Here is a 19,821-nt window from a genome sequence, read left to right on the forward strand (position 1 = left end):
AGGCATAACCACCCCAAGACCGGCCGGCTCTAGCAACGGCTCCTGCGCCTCCTTTAAACAGGCAGCCTCAGCCGGGCTGAACAATGTGAAGGTGAGTCTCTGCCTGGGAACGGCATCTGGAGGTGTGATTATTTGCCACGGAAACAGATTTCCTGTTCTCCATTAGCATCAGCAGTAATTAATGTGAGCTGCTTGCGAATGCAATCGACGATCACAGCTCGCTACTGGGCCACAGCTTCCTCCGCATTTTTCAACTCCAAATGATCGTTAAAGCGATGAAACTGAAAAGACGTTTCAGAGTGAATTCGCGGGGCTGCTCTTACCAATGATCGGTTCTGTTTTAGCTGAAAGCTGGCTGGTAGATCTTCCCAGAGGTCGAATTTTACATCCAAAGGAACGAAATTGCAGCCCATGGATTCCCCATCCTGTTTGCAGATCGGGAGAAACAGAGTCACCAATTTTTCCACAATTTTTGTATGTGACTATACCTGGATCTAGCAATTAATGGTATTTATTGAGCGCCTAGTGGGTGCAGAGCACTTAGTTCTTGGGAACATAAAATATAATCGAGTCGGTCGATACGATCCTCGTCCACAAGGACCTGCAATCTATAGTGGGAGACAGTCGTTGCAATAAATTACAAGTAGGGTCACCCCAGGAACTGGGAGAGAATGATCCCAGATGAGTTCAAGAAAATTTTACTTATATAAAACTTCGGTAATGATAATTGTGGTATTTATTAAGTGCCTACTAAGTACCAGGAATTGTGCTAAGCATTGGGGCAGACTCAAGCTAACCAGGTTAGACGTAGTCCCTGTCCCACATTAATCCCCATTTTAGGAGTAAGGGAAGTGAGGCCCAGAGAAGTAAAATGACTTGTCCATGGTCACACAACAGACAAATGGCAGAGCCAGGATGAGAACCCAGGTCCTTCTGACTCCCAGGCCCATGCTTTATCCCCTAGACCACGCTGCTTCTCTGTATGGCTTCCTAAATTTAGGAAGCGGACGGCTTCCTAAATTTACGATTTAGGCTATGTAGCAAATACACTCGGATGGAATTGAAAAGAACATTTTCATTTTAATATAACTCATGGTGTTTATGAAAGTGGCAGGAGGTCATTTAAATTCTAGACACTTATAGATCCAATGTATTATTACCCTTTTAGCCTTAGGCAAGAACTATCAACTCAACGCTCGTCCTGGACTCCGATTTTTGAAACAAAGAAAAATCAATAATAGCTTGGAAGCGATAGCATAAGAAGACCCGAGTACCCTTTTTAAACCTGTGTGTACTCAGTCCTGAAGTCTCGAGGACCAAGGCACGTCCACAGTTCCCGCTGGGAGACTCCATCATCTCGTTTGAGCGTACGTCGGACCGTGTGAACATGCTCGTGCCAAGAAAGGGGCCTGGGTCTATCTCTCTGAACAGGTGGGCGTGTGTTCGCTGAGGACTGGGTAGCGGGTGCTAGCGTGGGGCTTGTGCGTTTGAAGCTCTGCCCCGAAAGTGGTAGGCGGTGGGCCGGCACGTCGGTTGGTGGACCAGCCGGCCGAGGGGCAGGGAAGCAGGTTCTGCCTGGGTCAGACAGCGAGGGCTGGGAGATTGGGAGGGAGGAGGATCTGGGAATGGGAAGCCTGGGATCCCCTACCCGCCTAAGATGCCTTAGACTGGCTTGGAAGCCGAGTCCACGGGGGAAGGACCAAGGGGGACCACCTGCCTTCTCCAGCTTCTCCCTCCTCCCCATCTCCTCCCCTTCACACCTTTTTCTGCAACAGCAGCCCCGGGAAACAGGGTAGTGGGTAGAGGGTAGGAGTGGGAGTGGGGCTGCAGGAAAGGGTTGCCGAGCAGTGGGTGTTGGCGGTATTACACTCTTCCGCTGCCGAGCCTCTGCACAAGCTGCTGCCCTAAGCGACTGAGCCCTGGTGGCCGGAGAGAAATGGAAGAGCCAATGGGACGAGGTGATGGGGGAGGCAAGGTGGAGCGGCGATAGGAGAAGAGGCGGAGCCTCCCCGTGCTTTCTTTACCCGCCAAAGGCCCGTAAAGCCTACCTTGGTGTAGAGGTGTATTCGGTCAGTGTTCCTACTTGCACAAAACAGCAGGCCATCATACACTGGGAAAGCATCTGAATTCTCAAATGGTTCTAGAAAGGAAAAGGGAGAACCCGAAGGCCTGTTACCCCCTGGGGCCAAGAGATGTTACCGAACTAAGAGCATCCCAGGTCCCTGTGCCCAGGTAGTACTGCACACAAATTTTCCTTGGCTAAACACCACCCCCACTGGCTCAGCCACTGGACAGATGGTAAGAGGTGGCGGAGTCGTTCCCGACCGGCCACACTGACGGATGCCTCTCCCTGCCACCACCAGCCACAAGGAAAAGCTGCCCAGCCCAGCCACTCACCAGGCCTCACGTCTGCAGCAATTTCTGAGAGCTAAGTGTATCCCGAGGGTTTCCTTGGGCAAAAGTGGGGAATGAGAATGCCACTGTGCAGGAGGTGAGGTGCAGGGCAGGGGTGACTGCCACCCCAGCCATGGCGCAGGATCTCTGGCCAGTCGGCCAGTCCTTGCCAGTTACCCCAATAGCAAAGCTGATGGATGATGTCCAGGTTCTTGCCTGTTCATGTCTAGAGCTGAGGGAAGTCCAGGATGAGAAGAGGGAAAAGCCAAGCCAAAATGAACGATAGATCGACAGGCATGACTAAGCCCGCTAACATATTCTTGAAACAGGGGTTCACGTCCCTGGGTTTCGAACAGAGTAATAATAATAATAATAATGTTGGTATTTGTTAAGCGCTTACTATGTGCCGAGCACTGTTCTAAGCGCTGGGGTAGACACGGGGGAATCAGGTTGTCCCACGTGGGGCTCACAGTCTTAATCCCCATTTTACAGATGAGGGAACTGAGGCACAGAGAAGTTAAGTGACTTGCCCACAGTCACACAGCTAACAAGTGGCAGAGCTGGGATTCGAACTCATGAGCCCTGACTCCAAAGCCCATGCTCTTTCCACTGTGCCACGCTGCTTCTCTATAATGTTGGTATTTGTTATGCGTTTACTATGTGCCGAGCACTGTTCTAAGCGCTGGGGTAGACACAAGGGAATCAGGTTGTCCCACGTGGGGCTCACAGTCTTGATCCCCATTTTACAGATGAGGTAACTGAGGCACAGAGAAGTTAAGTGACTTGCCCAGAGTCACACAGCTGACAAGTGGCGGAGCTGGGATTTGAACTCATGACCTCTGACTCCAAAGCCCGTGTATTGTGCCTCAGCACTGAGGGACTTACAGACCGTAGAAGATCTATCCCACCCTGGCTGCTCAATAGGGCTTCACATGCTCTGCTAACATTAATGATCTCCTCTGCTTCTGGGCTGGGAGCTGCTGGAGTTGGGAGAGTGGGGGGGTGGCTGCCTGAAGCCAGCTGACAGCTTGTCAGCTCTGCCCGTTCCAGGAGCACCGGCCTCGTTTTGGCTGCCCGCATTGGACGGATCTGGTTGGAAATGCGGAAGGCAGAAGAAAACCTCAGCCTCTATAGTGCTGTGCTGCAGCACGCTGCAGGGAGGGGCCTTTTTGTCTTACAGACTTAGAGCAAGAGAAAATCAGACTGCAATAACTCCTTGAGGTTTGGAGTCTCCCCCTTCTTTCTTCTCCTCCTATTAGTCAATGGTATTGATTTGAGTGCTTACTCTGTGCAGAGCACTTGACTGAGCGCTTGGGAGAGTATGATATAACAGAGTTGGTAGATATGTTCCCTGCCCACAAGGAGCTGGAAGTTTCCTATCTCTGTCTCATGAGCCTCAGACTGAATGCCTCCGTTCTTGGGGTCTGAAATCCTAACTACTCCCGAGCCCTAGCCTTAACGCCTCTTTCCTTGGGGTCTGGATTCCTTCCCTGTCTCCATCCGGAGCCTGAGCCTTAAAGCCTCTTTCCTCGGGGTCTGGATTCCCTCCCCGTCCCTGTCCCGAGGCCAAACTCTAATGCCTCTTTCCTTGGGATCCTGGACTCGCTCACCCTCATGAGCCTCAGCCTGAATGCAGCCTCTTCCTCCTCCTCCTCCTCTTTGCTTGCTCTCAGCGGAGGGCTCAGTCCCCGGGGACTCCTGATTCGGTTCTTGCCTGTCCGAGCTGTCGGCGCGCAGCACATCGGCTCCTCCGCACCCCTCAGAAACGCTTCCTTGTCCGCTCGTGGTGCAGGCATGGTTCCCCTCTTCTTCTTGGCTCAGATTCACTAGAATTGGGGAAATTAAAAAAAAATGAGTTAAAATTTGGAGCAAACCTTTATTGTGTGACAATTCTTGAGAGAGACTGTCAACCACGTCTTGTGAAAGGACACAATCTCAGCATTTATTCATATCATAAGAAAGGCTAAAGCTCTGAGTGCAAATGGAAGTTAAGAACATAAGAGTAGGAGCAAACCCACTGCTATGTTAGCCTGGGACTCGATTTCCAAGTGGGGCATCGGCATGCTAGGAGAACCTGTACTCTGCTTGTCCTCCTGGACCCGTGCCCTCATGGTCAGGGATGGACCATCCTGACTCCCTGCCAGCGACTGAGCACAGATCACCCAACATCTCTGACTCTCCTTTAGTGATCCGGCAGGGACCACCCAATACTTCTAACTCTCCCCTCTCCATCCCTGACTCTCCACTCAGTGACCCGACATGGGCCATTCCACCCCACCGAGTCTCCCCATGGCATCCCCGACTTTCACTCTGGTAACTGTTGGATCAGGTAGGAAGGACTGTTCAATCACCTTAAAGCTAATGGTACTTTCATCCTGCACAATTTCCTGTGGTAACACGTCACATGGTTAGCAGCCTTGGATGTTTGGTTTGGAGCCACCATATTCTTGCTGCAATGGGATTTTGTGATGCTCACCTTTCTTTATGTGTAAACTTCCACTGGGAACCCTCCTGGGCTTCGTCTTTCCACACGGAAACAAATGTCTTTTGTCTTTTCAGAATTTCCTCAACAAAAGTTGCTCCATTTCCTAACCTTCTTGGGTGCCCTATTGCCATTTATTGCAGAGAACAGGGGATCCCAGCTGATGGCAAAATAACGCACTGACACACAATATTACCTTTCAGATTCTAATCCTCACCACCAGATGAATTATTTTTTTAAACGATGATAATGGAACTTAAGTGCTTACTATGTGCCAAGGACTGAACTAAACGCTGAGGCAGGTACATGATAATCAGGTTAGATACAATCCCTGTCCCACATGAGGCTCAGAGGCTAGATCAGAGGGAGAATTTAATCTCCATTTTATAGATAAGGCACAGAGAAGTTGTGACTTGCTCAAGGTCACACAGGAGACTCAGCATTTATGTATATATTTATTTATTAATTCATATGTCTGTCTCTCCACCTAGACTGTAAGCTTGTTGTGGGCAGGGAATGTGTCTATTTCATACTGTACTCTCCCAATAGCTTAGTACAGTGCTTTACACCCAGTAAGCACTCAATAAATGTGATTGAATGAAACAACTGGCAGAGCCAGGATTAGAACCCAGGTCCTCTCAGGCCTGTGCTTTTCCCACTAGGCCACGTTGCTTCCCATTTTTCTTGCAGTTGGGAGATGAAGGGGATATTTCCAAGTTGTTACAGAGCTATGTCTGGGCAATAAGCAGGTGGATCCCCTAGGGTGTCCCGGTTAGAAATGCAGTCAGGGATGTGGGTGGCCCTGCCGGGAGGGGCTCCCAGGCAAACAAGGAGGAGGACCATCACTCTCCACTCGGGCGGCAGCACTCTGAGCTCGGACAAGTGAAACAAGCCCATCCTCGGCCCAAATTCCCCAGAGGCCCACGGGCCCATGGTTAGGAGGGGCCGGGCAGAGAACAGAGATGCTCGTTCAACACCAAGCCATGCTGGGTCCCCAGGGCTCCTGCTGCAGGCCTTCCAGGCACACAATTTCAGGCTAGCTGCTGGTGACCTATACACGAGGGAAGGAGTCAGGCCTTCCCGCTGGGACTTGACCATCTTGGCATATTTTGCAGGCCCAAACCACCCAAAGAACAGTACGCCGCTAAAAGCGTGAATGGACTTCTTTCTTAAAGGTATCAGATTAAGCAGGGCAGATAAAGTAGAACTTCCCAAATGATTCTTCAGAAGATGGCGTGGTCAATAAAAGAGGGAAAATTTGGCAGGATAACTTTGATCATTTCTCACCCCCCAAAACTTCTAAACAACTCACAGTTGGGCAGCCAAAAGTAAAATTATTTGGCTATTTAGAGCAGAATGGTGATACTTTCCCTTTTTAGCAGGAATTTCTCCAATGGGGGAAGAAAACAGCAGGTTTATGACTAGAAGGAGGAGGATGCTTGCTGCCATAGCAACAGAGTTTCTATTCCTGCCCACTGAATTTGCATCCTGCTGACATTAATCAGAAATGTCCATTTTGCCAAATTAGTTCCATGTCACAGAGTGGGAGAGTTTCCCTCTCGAGAAGAGGATGTACATTCCTCAGAGCCCCAGCCTGTGGGGGAGCTTCAGGAGGAGCTGAAGCCTGCAAAGGTCAGCGACGCGAGGTGTCTGTCACTTGCTCTCGCTTCTTCTCCCTCCTACTGGGTCTGTGCACCTCATACGGGCCAGGGACTGTGTCCACTGCATTAACTTGGATCTACCCCAGAGTTTACAACAGTGCTTAACCAATACCAGAGTATATGTGACTGAGAGTGACTGCCCACTGCGCTGGGCTGCAGGCAGGGAGTTGGCGGGGCAGGGGGGGAAGAGAGAGAGAGAGAGACCGCGGGGAAGAGAGAGAGAGAGAGAGAGAGAGGAAGGAAGGAAGGAAGGAAGGAAGGAAGGAAGGAAGGAAGGAAGGAAGGAAGGAAGGAAGGAAGGAAGGAAGGAAGGAAGGAAGGAAGGAAGGACGGAAAGGAAAGGAAAGGAAAGGAAAGGAAAGGAAAGGAAAGGAAAGGAAAGGAAAGGAAAGGAAAGGAAAGGAAAGGAAAGGAAAGGAAAGGAAAGGAAAAGAAAGGAAAGGAAACAGGCGGGCAGGCAGACAAGGTGGGAGGCAGGCACGGTTTCCGGCTGGCCGGGAGGTTCTCACCATGGCTCCGTCGAGGATGCTCACACATCTCACAGTACGGTAACGAGGAGCTGTTGACATAGGTGCAGCGACTACAGTCCCACCCTTGCTGGCCAGGAAGGGCCTCCCCGCTGGGGTTGGGCTGGACCCCCTCAGCTCTTGCCCCGGGGCATGATGAGCTCGCTCTGCCCGGCCTGGACTGGCTCCCTCTGGGAACACGGTCGTGTCTGCCCTCTGATCGAGACCTTTTGCATGGAGGTTCAAAATCCCTTTCCGAGCCGGCGGCTCCCTCTGAAGTGGCGTCTCCAGAGCAAAGGGGCTCGCTGTCTGCTCCGGGGATGGAGTGGGGTTCGTTGCAGGAGGCCGGGCTGCTGGGCCTTTTCTTGTTGGGTCTCGGGGAGAAGAAGGAACGAATATCATGCTGCTTTTCTTTCTCACACTAGAAAAAGCAGACGGATGTTAATTCAGGAGTACCCACCTCATAACCTCTACCTCTATAGAAAGGTGTCTCATAATATTTCCTTAGTGGCAATTTTCTGCCGGTTTATACTTTGACTTTCCTTAGAAAGGCTAAAAAAAAGTACTTTTCCTTGAGTAAAGTGAACACGATGAGTTTTACAATTCTCCAGGGAACATGCCTACTAACTACATAATAATTATATATATACATATATTATTTGTTAAATGCTCACTATATGTCAAGCACAGTTCTAAGTGCTGGGGTAGATAGATGTTGGGCACAGTCCCTGTCCCTCACGGGGCTCATAGTGTAAGTAGGAGGGAAAAGAGGAAGCCCAGTGCTCTCCAGAGTCCAAGAGCAAACAGTTGGCGGAGCCGGGATTAGAACCTGGGTCCTCTGATTCCCAGGCCCCTGCTCTTTCCACTAGGCCAGGCTCCTTCTCAATTATAGTGTATTCTCCCAAACGCTTAGTACAGTATTCTGCACATCGTAAGCTGTCAATAATACGACTGATCGATTGATTGTAGATTTTTAAGCTCCTGGTGGGCAGTGATTGTGTCTACCAACTCCATTGTATTGTACCATCCCAAGTGCAAGGCACAGTGCTCTGCACAAAGTAAGCCCTCAATAAGTGTCACTGATTGCTTAATTAACAAGTTGCTTTTTGGACTTTAAATGCTAGGGGACCTTTCCCCAAGTGACACGAATACCGCAGAATATCCACCAGATGGAAACTTTACACCGGCTTATCATGCTTGGTTTTCACAAATGACATTTCCGACAGATACCGGTTTGGTGGACTCTGAGGTGAATCAAGTTGATCAATACAAGTGGGAGAATGAAAGGTCTGAACCACTGCTAAACGGAAACCCACTATCAGAAATTCTGGCTGATCATATTGTAGTGTTTACGATCATTCAGTACACAGGGATTTTAGCCAGGAGACATTAAAGTCATTCTGAAGCAGCATGACCTCCTGCCTGGGATACATCTTCTTCCACATACACCATTTTCAAGAACAATCATATTCTATTCCATTTTTAAGAGACGGACACGTAGATTAAAATGAACAGCTGGCTGTACCGAATAGCCTTGCCTGACCATTCTTTCCTTTCTTTTGCTTTCCTTTCAGGTAATACACTGTGTCTTCTCAAAGGTGTGGCTAAACTATTGTGGGCCACCTTTCCGCCTCAGTTTCTAACTTGAACAGTCTCTCTGAATCTCCTTGGGTCTCTGTATCTCCACATCTGCCCCTGTCTCTGTGTTTCAGCCTCTTCCCTAAATCTCCTGAGTTCCTGGGTAACAGTTTCAGTCTCTGCATTCGCGTGTGTGTGTCCAGGTGTCAACCTCTGCCTTGGCATCTCCCTAGGTCTCTGTCCCTCTACATCTATGTCCATCTCTACTCTATTTTAATGTCCAGTTCCTCCTGTAAACTGTAAGCTCCTTGTAGGCAGGGATCATGAGTATCGACTCTGCTATATTGTACTCTTCCAAGCATTTAGTCCAGTGCTGAGCACACAGCAAGCACTCAATCAATAGCATTGATGAACTGATTTGTTAACAACCACCTTGGCATCATTCTTGGCTTCTCTCTCTTTTGACCGCCCTATTCAGTCTGTCACCCAATTCTCCTAGTTCATTTTTCACACTGGAATTCACCCAGCCCCCCCAGAGCATTTACATGCATATCTTTACACTTGGTTGCTTCCCCAACCTGTAGTTATCTGTCTTCTGCCTTCAACTTTATGCTCCTTTTGGGGTGGGGACCATGTCTACTTACTCTACTGTATGTACAGCTCTTTATACTCTCCCATTTCCCCTATCTGTAATTTATTTTAATACCAGCCTTCCCCTCTGGAGTGTAAGTCCCTTGTAGCCTGGGATCGTGGCTACCAGCTCTATTGTACTGAATTCTCCCACGTGTTTGTACAGTGCTCTACACACAAGAAAGCACTCAGTAAGCAGTGTGGCCTAGTGGACAGAGCATGGACCTTGGAGACAGAGGACTTGGTTCTAATGCTAGCTCTGCCTCTTGTCCGCTGTGTGACCTTTGGCAAGTCACTTCACTTCTCTGGGCCCCTGTTCCTCATCTGTAAAATGGGATTCAATCTTTATCTGCTCTCCTTCCTACTCAGACTGTGTCCAACCTGATTATTTTGTATCTACCCTGGGGCTTTGTACAGTTGTTGGCACATAGTAAGTGCTTAACAAGTACCATAATTAGCCTGGCTGATTCCCAAGTGCCTAGGACAGTGTCTGGCGCAGAGTTAAGCGCTCGATAAATATTACTGATGGATGAACAACAGATTTAGTCATGTTGCTTTTGTGAATTCAAGATGCCAGTGAGATAAAGAAAGAATCATTTGTTTAAAGCTAGGATTCTGTGAGGCACTGGTAAACAAACACCGGTGGGCAAGGTCACCAAATTATTACGGAATATCTGCAGGAAGAATTCCCATGACAGAGTTGATCTCTCCTGTTTAAAGTGCTGCTAGGCAAAAAAAATTTGCCTACTCCACCGCTGGCAAAACAGAAGGCATATATAAGCCCCAGGGGAAAAGCTCTTGACAACCAGAAATAACGTTAATTTGCCTTGTATAAGCCCTGCATTTGACAAAAATGCCCATACCAACAGCTGCAGATATGGAGTTCAGATGAAAATATCCAAGAGTGGAGAGTGTGAATGGAGTTGGGGGGGGAGACGCGGTGGGGAGCGAAGGTATCTCCCCTCCGAGAATGTTGAAAATAAAGACTGAGAGAGAAGGAGAGGAATTCAGAAAAAAAAAATTCCGATGGCAAGACCTGGAATTCTGGGACAACCCAGGAGGCTGGGAAAGTCCAATGGAGGTGATGCTTTGAGACGAGGGGGGCAGTCGGAAGGCTCCTGGGTCGTGAAGGGGAGGAGACAAGAGTAATTAAAGAGTTAGAGAGAATATTCTTGCCTTCAGCCGAAGCGCCAAAGTCTGCAGAGCTGAGCAAGCGCCAACTCCACAACCCGTGTATGCTTTAAGCACACAATTCGGCTATTTATAGCTGACGCTCCGACTCGCTCTGCAGCCCTCAGGGAGCTGGCGCCGTTTGAGGGAAATCTTGCTTTTGATGAACCATGTTTTTGGCCTCGCAGCCAAATCCAAAGTGTTAATTTTTGCAAGAATCAGTTCACATTTTTTCTCCCCCTTTAAATATCCAGATTTTCAAGAGGCAATGTCATTTTTGAACAGCCCGTTGACCTAGCCAAAAGAGCGGCTGCAGTGGGGACATCTGCTACTCCCTGAAGCTTACCAGCCTAGCCTTCCGCTGAGGCCCACCAGGTACACTTGCCATTTTAAAATATAATTTTAAGTCTATCTGCTGCATCACGATGAATTTCCAAATGGAAAAACTGCTGCTGTAATTCGTTTGGGAGCAAGTGCTTCACCAGATCTGGATTGGTTCAAAATCTGCAGACAGCAAAGGCATTCATTCACATGGGGGTGGTAGCGGACTGCTGACGAGCTATTTTAAGAAGGATGACATTTTCAGGGTGCAAAAAGTAGCTTAAAAAACCTGATTCCAGCCAAATGCAAGGCAGTGCATGGAATCATTCCTAGCTGCATCCATCTAACCACCGCCCCGGTTCGCCCCGATCCACCTGCCACGGCTGAAACCCGGCGACCTTCCTCCTCTGGCACGAGTCCCGGGTGTCAGTGTATTGCCTGAAGCCCAGAGCCTCTGAGACAGCCCTCAGTTGGCCAAGAGGCTGTACCCTGGAATATGGTATTTGAGGAAAGAGTGCAGATATCGAGTGATGTGACTTGCCCAAGGTCACACAGCAGACAAGTGGTGGAGTCAGGATAAGAACCCAGGTCCTTCTGACTTCTGGGCCCGTGCCCAATCCACTAGGCCGTGCTGCCCTCGATAACGTAACGAGGAAGAAATACTTGAACGTCGACTGGGAGGTTGAAAAAGCTGGCCCAGCGTTTCTGCAGGCCTCTTCACAGGGCTTGCAAGGTCAGTCCTGGGCTGTTTGTATGCTCCACAGTTTGGGGAAGAGAACAATCCAATTCCCCTTCTGCAGATACCTCCACAGGCCCCAGGCCATCCCCAACCCACGGCGTCGTCACCCCCAGTCTCCTCCCACCCAAGTTTCCCGTCTGCCCGGACTGTCGTTACTGAGAAGATTCAGCTTCCCGCGCTCTTCCGGGGCCTCACCTCCCGCCATAACATACACACTTAGTCCTCCTCCTCCTCTTCCCAAATGCCTCATTCTCTTCCTCCTCCCGGCGCTCACCCAGACCCAGGTTGGGTGCTGGTGTCTGTCTGCCTGTCTCTCCCTCTCTCTCCATTATCCACCAGCCTTACAGCTCCCTGTCCGTCAACCTGGCCCACTTCTCCCACTGGATGACACCCGGCGCAGTCGCAGCATCTGGGTGGAGGCCATCGGAAGTGCCGACTCTAATGAGGGACCCCTCACTGGAAGGAAGTCTTGAAGGGGAAAGGGGGCATTTCTTCCTGGGATTTCATCTCTCACCTTGGGCCCCTGCAGGGGCTCAATTACAACCATTACTACAAGGGCGATCACTTAGGCCTGTGCAGGGATTCATTCATTCAATTGTATTAATTGCTTGTGCTATCCCCCGATATCCAAATCCTTAGTCAAATGCTTCTGACCCTAAATTAGCTGCCGGAGTCTGGCGTTTGGGGCAACCACCCGAGTGAGAGGGCCAACCCGCCCCTCCAGCCCTCCAGGAAAGCTGCCATTTGGGGTCCGGTGCCAGCTGGGGGGCATATTCTTCAAACACCGGATGCTGCTGGTGCAGAGGATGTGTTCAAATTTGGGGGTTGGGAGGAGAGAAGGCACGGGAAAGGTTTTGTGGTAGGGGAAAGTTGGGTGCTTACTGCCAATTTTGGGGGGGAACACTGTTGTCTTGGAAACCCAAGAAGATGTTTCAGAGATGAAACAGCATGGAGACAGGCACAGGGTCTTTATTTACTGAAACTGTTAGTCCTTGAAAGGAAGGAATTCTATTCCACCTGACATTTCATATCATCGCAGACAACTGCGTGGAAAGCATTGTAATTAGTACTGTAAACACAAAGTGCCATATGAATGGAGGTAAATTAGATTCATTTTAAAGTGACATTTTCTAAGCACCAAAGGAGGGTGAGGCTGAGTAAACAAATCTACAGAACAGGATGAGCCTCCAATTATACTTTTGGCTATTCAGTGATTTTCTTGACTTCACTGTTCAAAAGTGCTTTTTGTTTGAAGACCTGGAAATAAAAGCAATCAGATGCTTCAATGGCATGAAATATATTTTATCTGAAAGGGTCGGGGCCTAATCTATTGGAACTATTTTACTCTATATAAGCTGCTAATCTTTGGAGTCAGCCTCATTATTGTTATTATTATTATTATCTTAGAGCAAGGTTGAAAAGTCAAAGTATTAAAAATCAAGAGAGTGTGCCCTTAAGCAATTCAATATTCACCCTCGCCCCATGGTACTTATGCAGTCTTGTACTTCCCTCCTGCCTTCAGGGCAGCTCTACTTGGATGTCTCACCAACACTTCGATTAATCAATCAATTAATCATATTTATCGAGCACTTACTGTGTGCAGGGCACTCTACTAAGTGCTTGGCAGAGAATAACAGAGCAAGCTTAGCATGTTTAAACAGAACTCCTCATCTTCCCACCCAAACCCTGTCCTCCCGCTGACTTTTCCATCATCAATACAGACCCCGTGTTGAAGCAGCATGGCATAGTGGAGACTGCCCAGGCCTGGGAGTCAGAAGCTCTGCCACCTGTCTGCTGTGTAACCTTGGGCAAGTCACTGCACTTTCCTGGTCCTCAGTTACCTCAACTGTAAAATGGAGATTGAGACTGTGAGCCCCACATGGGACAGGGACTGTGTCCGATCCAATTTGCTTGTATTTACCTCAGTGCTTAGTTCAGTGCCTGGCTCATAATAAGTGTTTAACTAATATCATAATTATTACTGCAGACAGCGTCAACACCCTCCTGGTTTCACAAGCCTGTAACCTTGGCATTTTCCTTGACTCATTTCTTTCATTCAATCCACATATTCAATTTGTCATCAAATTCTTTCAGTTCTACCTTCACAATATTGCTAAAATCTGCCCTTTCTTCTCCATCCAAACTGCTATGACGTTAAACCAAGCACTTCTCCTACCTAGCCTTGACTACTGCATCGGTTTCCTTGCTGACCTCCAGTCTCTTGCCTCTTCCCATTACAGGCCATAATTCACTCTGCTGCTGGATCACTTTTCTAAAAAAAAAACACCATCCAGTCCATGTTACCTCACTCCTCAAGAACCTCCAGGCTGTAAGCTTGTTGCGGGCAGGGAATGTCTCAGTTATATTGTTATATGGTACTCTTCCAAGTGCTTAGTACAGTGCTCTGTACACCCTAAGTGCTCAGTAAATACGACTGACTCCAATGTTTTCCCATTCACCTCTGCATCAAACAGAAACTCCTTATTGTAGACTTTAAAGCACTCAATCACCTTGCCCCCCTCCTAGCTTACCTCACTGATTTCCTACTACAACCCAGCCCACACGCCATGCTCCTCTAACACCAATCTATTCACTCCTCCGGCCCCTTGACTATGTTCTACCTCTGGCCTGGAACTGCTCCACCCACCCCCGGCTCTCTTTCATATCTGACAGATGATCACTGTCTCCTCCTTCCAAGCCTTACCAAATCACATCTACTCCAAGAGGCCTTTCCCAACTCATTTCCCCCATTCCCTCTCTCTTCTGCATCATCCTTGCACTTGGATTTGCATCCTTTATTCATCCCACCCTCCATCCCAGAGCACTTACATTCACATGCATAATTTATTTTTGAGTCTGTCTCCCCCTCTAGACTATAAGCTTGTTGTAGGCAAGGAATGTGCCTTCCAACACTGTTATCTTGTACTATCCCCGGCATCTATTACACTGCCCTTCACTCAGTAAGTGCTCAATAAATGGAATTGATTGATTATGCAAATATTCTTATGCGTGAGTATTTCCCCAGTCGGTAATTTATTTTAATGTCTGTGGCCCCTGGTAGGCTGTAAGCTCTTTATGGACAGAGATTGTGTCTACCAACTCTGTTGTACTGTACTCTCCTAAGCACTCAGTACAGTGCTCTGTTCTTACTGTGGTAAGTGCTCAATAAATACCACGGATTGACTGAGAAGGGGAAACTCTTAAGCGTCCTCCCAACCTAGGCATGTCAAGACAAAGGGTAAAGGCCACAGGTAAGAAGCAATCTGCGCACACGGGATCCTCTGTTCCATGACGACGGGAACCACTGACCCCATTCTCACAGCCGGCCAGTGGAGACGGGCTTCCGCTCGGGCCTTAAGTCCTCCCTCTGCCCTGGGAGCAGCCCAACGTCTAAGGTTGATCGGGTAACTGGCGGGGCTGCCCTGGACTCTCCACTAGGGTTTCTCTCCTCGGTTTCACTCATGTCACAAGGAAGGCAAAATTAGTAGCTACGTAATCGGGACGTGGCCATACAGATGGTTCTCCCTCTTCGTCTGAAGCTGGAAGGGGAGACCGAATGAATATCACGTTTACGCTCATGGGGGGCAGAGAACACATCTACCGACTTAGGTATTCTCCCAAGTGTTTGATAGAATGCTGTGCACACAGTAAGTGCTCAATGAATACCATTCACTGATGGACTGTTTTGTGACTTCTGGCCCCTTCCTCACTGGGGCTGTAACCAGCCAGGACCAAGTACAGGAAGGGTGAACTGGAGAAGAAGCCCTGGAACAGGAGATAACCAATCCCAACTCGGATCCTGCACCTGCTATTCTCTAATGTGTGATCTCACTAAATCCCAGGCCAGCCTGGGCTGAGGGGTCCCTCTAAGGGAACAGGAAGGGATGTGTTACCTGCTCGCTACCTCGCCTGGACACTAGGAGGGCTGATTTAGAGGTTTGATCCTTTCTCTAAAGGTTATCTACAAATTAACAAGTTTGCAAGGTTTTCTTCCATAGGAAGCCAGGAAGCTAAGGCTTTGGGGGAGATGGAGCAAAACAAAGGAAAGAGATGGACTGTATCCTCTTACCTGAGTGAACAAGGTTTCATTCTGGATCTCCTCAGGGTTTTCTCTTGGGGTCCACGCTTCGGCAAAGCTCAGGAAATCCCACTTTTCTCTGTCACCCTCCGCAGCCTGCAGTCGCTCTTTCCGGCCATTCAAAGTGCTTCCGGTAATTCCCGCCTGTGGGATTAATACACACGGGAGTCTCACAGTTTTCCACTGGCCCACGAAGTGCCTTAAGTGATAAGCAATTCCAGAGTTGGAGGCAACAAAGCCGGCATCCATAGTGCCACCCATCCAGAATACGATTCTCAGCAGAAATGTCCCCTTTCTGGCTCTGATTTTCTCATTTTCACTGGGTTTTCACCTTTGGGGTAGAACCCAGCCCATTTTACTGAGTCAAAGAGTGGAAAGCACTTGGTTGGCTGGGCTTTGCCTTTTCACTACCCGAGCCAGCAGAGCCACCTGGATCTCTTACCCATGTCATGATCTTCACAGGGGAAAAGGGAAGATGCCTCTGAGAGTCTGGCTGGTGCCTTGGATCCTTGGCCCTCTGCCACATGGGCCCTTCACACTCTTAGGAACTTTTTACCTGTCCTGAACCATCCCCAACTCCTTCTATCTGAAAAATGGAGTTCACTGTCCCCTACCTTTCCCCAGAATATGCCCCCGGGGCAATGACAGCAGTCAGGGATGAAGAGGGCAGAGTCAGGGGTGTTGAATGGTCCATGTGGGGTCACTGTGGGGAAGGGTCAGGGATGTTGGATGATCTAAGTGGGGTCACTGTGGTCAGGGTCACTGGGCAGGGAAGAGTCAGGGATGGAGAGGAGAGAATCAGGAGTGCTGGATGGCCCATCCCTGACCATTGAGGATGGGTGACCACAAGGGCAACAAGCACCCAGTTCCTTCCAACATCCCAGTGCCCTGGCTGGAGACAGAGCCAGAGGCTGATAGGAAAGTGGGTCTGACCCAGTAATGGCCCTCCTTGGTCAGGATGTTACTTTACGAGGTAGGGCACTTCTCACAATGACAAGTTAGTAACATATTTTTCCTCAGAGGTGTACCTTGCGGTTCAGCATGCCCCACATGACAGAATCCAGCGTTCCATTGGCAATGAGGTAGTGGATATTTACAGAACTGCACTGCCCAATTCGGTGAGCCCGGTCTTCTGCTTGTTTGATGTGTCCTGGGTCCCAGTAGAGCTCAGCAAATACAACATGAGTGGCAGCAGTAAAAGTTAAACCCTAAAAACAACAACAACAACAAAAAAGGCAAAGAGCAAGAAAGGTCTGTCTCTGCTCCAGGTGGGTTTCCTGGAGACCCGAGGACGTCACTCTGCCGTGTCGATGTTCCCACAGAGGAGACCAAGCTGTCCAATCCACCGCTCTGACAGGAGAGCTATAAGAGTTCTAAAAGGCCAGGCTTTCACAAGAAGCATTTTGGGTCAAATTTACAAGCCAAACAGGACTATTGAACTTGCGATACCCCTGGTGAAAAGAAAGCCACATTAAGTGTATTTATTTATAGTTCAAATGCCAGCTGGGAGGCTAGATTTCAGAGAAAACTGCTTTATTATTCCCAGTGAAGACTGTACTTATGGCTCCTAGTGGGAAATGTTAATAGAACATATAACAAACTGCAGTAGAAGTTCTAACACATCATGCCCCTGGTGACCAAGCCAAGGGCATTCTTCTCCAGAGCAAGCAAAAATGCATCAGTATTCCCCCAGTTTATCCTCCCATCCCGAAGAACAAGGATTCTTGTAGCATTCCCTGTTGCTCAGCCTCAGAAGCCTACCCCGCTTTGAGCCCCTGTCCCTTCTGCTGACCCTCGCGGCACTGGCCGGAACAGAATGCAGAGGACGCCTAAACCCAGCACACGTGATCAGGCTCCAGATGGGGATGGTGCGGAGCAGCATTCAGACTGGGAACCGACACCCCGGGTCTCTACCTCTTCCTCCTCTTCTTCTTCCTCCTCCTCCTCCTCCCTTCTCCTCCGTGGTGATACCATTAGCTGAACGTACCTGGCCAGCGGCCTGAATACTGAGGACGGCCATGCGGGTGTCTGGATCCTTCTGGAACTGCTGTACTAGATGCATCCTTTCTGAAGATGGGACACTTCCATCTATTCGGATGTAACGGACCTAGGGTGGACAGAGGGTCAGATAATGGCAGAATGGGGACAAACCCTTTTTGGCGGAGGGATCCCAGGGAGGATCCATAAGTCCTAGTTTCATGATCTGAAGCAGTTCTGATGGAGTCAGGGGTCATGTGCCAGCAATGAGAAATGGGAAATGTGATGGAATAATAATAATAATGGTATTTGTTAAGCGCTTACTATGTGGCAAGCACTGTTCTAAGGACTGGGATAGATACAAGGTAATGAGGTAGTCCCACATGGGGCTCATAGTATTAATCTCCATTTTGCAGATGAGGTAACTGCGGCACAGAGAGGTTAAGTGACTTGCTCAAAGTCACACAGCTGATAAGTGGCAGAGCTGGGATTAGAGCCCACAGTCTCTGACTCCCAAGCCTGTGTTCTTTCCACTAAGCCACGCTGCTTCTCAATGACACCGAATGGCACCTGAGTCAAGTCTAAGATCCTTGGGGAGTCTCTCAAACCAAAAATCCCCAAATCTGTGGCTCAGTTTTCCAGCTGGGGGTCGGTATTGCTGGAGGAAAGGGCTTGGTGAGGGAGCAGATGTGCACAGCTGAAGCGGACTCTCCTCACCTCCAAGGACATTCAAAATCATAAACACTGCTTTTAGCAGAACCAGACTCATGGAGGAGGGTGTTTGCTTCTAAAACAACACAAGCTATTATTTTCTGCAAAAGTTTGAAATTTCTAGCTCAATTTCTAAGTCCTGAATTCTTACCCTAGCTTTACAGATGCAACCTTTACTAACTTCAAAGACGAGAGGAGAGAAGTAGTGCATCCTAGTGAAAAGAGCATGGGCCTGAGAATCAGAGGACCTGGATTCTAATCCTGGCTCTGCCACTTGCCTGCTGGGGGACCTTGGGAACATCACTTAATTTCTCTGTGCCTCAGTTCCCTCATCTGTAAAATGGGGATTAAGACTGTGAGCCCTCTGTGGGAGATGGATTATGTCCAACCTGGTTAGTTTGTATTTACCCCAGGACTTAGTACAGTGCCTGGCACATAGTATGTGCTTGGCAAATACTATATGAGAGTGAGGGAGAGAAAGAGAGTGCAAGACAGCACGTGTGAGCAGGATTTGGTCCCAGATCTTCAATGGATTAGAAATAATTCTATCATATCCAGAATTCCAAAATGCATTCCCCAGGCTGCCCCTCCCCTAGTCCCTGGTTTGGTCCCCCCGCCTTCCACACGCCCAGAAGAGCACCCTCCACCTGCCTGCCTGGCTGCCCGGCTGGGTACAGAGGGTGTCTGGCTGGCTGCAGCAGAACTAAAAGAAATGACAACATTCTTGGGGATCCAGGCTGCTACATGATCTCCTCATAAGCAAAATTCAAGAGAATCTTTTGAGGGTACCCAATCAATCAACCGTTGGCATTTATTGCCACTTACAGTGTGCAGAGCACTGCGCTAAAGACTTGGGAAAGTACAACACAACAGAGTTGGTAGACACAATTTCCACCCACAAGGAATTTACAGTCAACAGGGAGAGACAGATGATATTAAACTAAATTATGGATAGGGGAAATAGCAGGGAGAGGGGCATAAATGCTGTGGGGCTGGGGTGAGCATCGAACTGCTTAAAGGGTTCAAAGCCAAGTGTATAATCAACGCCGAGGGCAGGATGGAAAGGGGAAATGAGGTCCTGGGGAAGCCTCTCAGAGGAGATGTGCTTTTTGGGTTTTATGTTAAGCAGTACCACCCACCTTGTTTTCTACAGCTGCTTCGGTACAGGCCTGCAGCATGCTTAGGTGGTGGGCAAAGACCAGGAACTTGAGTGACTCGTTCTGGAGCATCAACTTGATGTAGTCCTTCACCGCCCCTGCCTGGGGTAGACACAAGGAAATCATCTCCTCAGTCTCCAGAAAATGCGTAAGGAGACTTTTCCCACCACCCCTGGCTCCTGACATTCATTCATTCAATCATATTTATTGAGTGCTTACTGTGTGCAGAGCACTGTACTAAGCGCTTGGAAAGTACAATTCAGCAACAGATAGAGACAATCCCTACCCAACAACGGGCTCACAGTCTATAAGGGGGAGACAGACCACAAAACAAAACAAGTAGACAGGCATCAATAGCACAAAATAGATAAATAGAATTACAGATACATACACATCATTAATAAAATAAATAGAATA

At 48.8% G+C, this 19,821-nt stretch overlaps 1 protein-coding gene across 3 annotated transcripts in view; it reads right to left on the reverse strand.

The window, feature by feature from the left end:
* ZRANB3 (zinc finger RANBP2-type containing 3) overlaps window positions 1-19,821 on the reverse strand; it is an 86,715-nt gene that overhangs the window by 5,194 nt on the left and 61,700 nt on the right. For all 3 annotated transcript variants that reach the window (XM_007669468.3, XM_039913155.1, XM_029071560.2), the window contains 8 exons: window positions 19,387-19,506; window positions 17,547-17,666; window positions 16,588-16,767; window positions 15,551-15,703; window positions 7,047-7,464; window positions 4,005-4,220; window positions 2,049-2,140; window positions 324-425 (listed from right to left, as the gene is read on the reverse strand). In XM_007669468.3, coding sequence (XP_007667658.2) covers window positions 324-425; window positions 2,049-2,140; window positions 4,005-4,220; window positions 7,047-7,464; window positions 15,551-15,703; window positions 16,588-16,767; window positions 17,547-17,666; window positions 19,387-19,506 — 1,401 coding nt within the window. The remainder of the gene's footprint in view (window positions 1-323; window positions 426-2,048; window positions 2,141-4,004; window positions 4,221-7,046; window positions 7,465-15,550; window positions 15,704-16,587; window positions 16,768-17,546; window positions 17,667-19,386; window positions 19,507-19,821) is intronic.

Source organism: Ornithorhynchus anatinus, chromosome 9 (assembly GCF_004115215.2).
Source record: "Ornithorhynchus anatinus isolate Pmale09 chromosome 9, mOrnAna1.pri.v4, whole genome shotgun sequence".
Lineage (NCBI taxonomy): Eukaryota > Metazoa > Chordata > Mammalia > Monotremata > Ornithorhynchidae > Ornithorhynchus > Ornithorhynchus anatinus.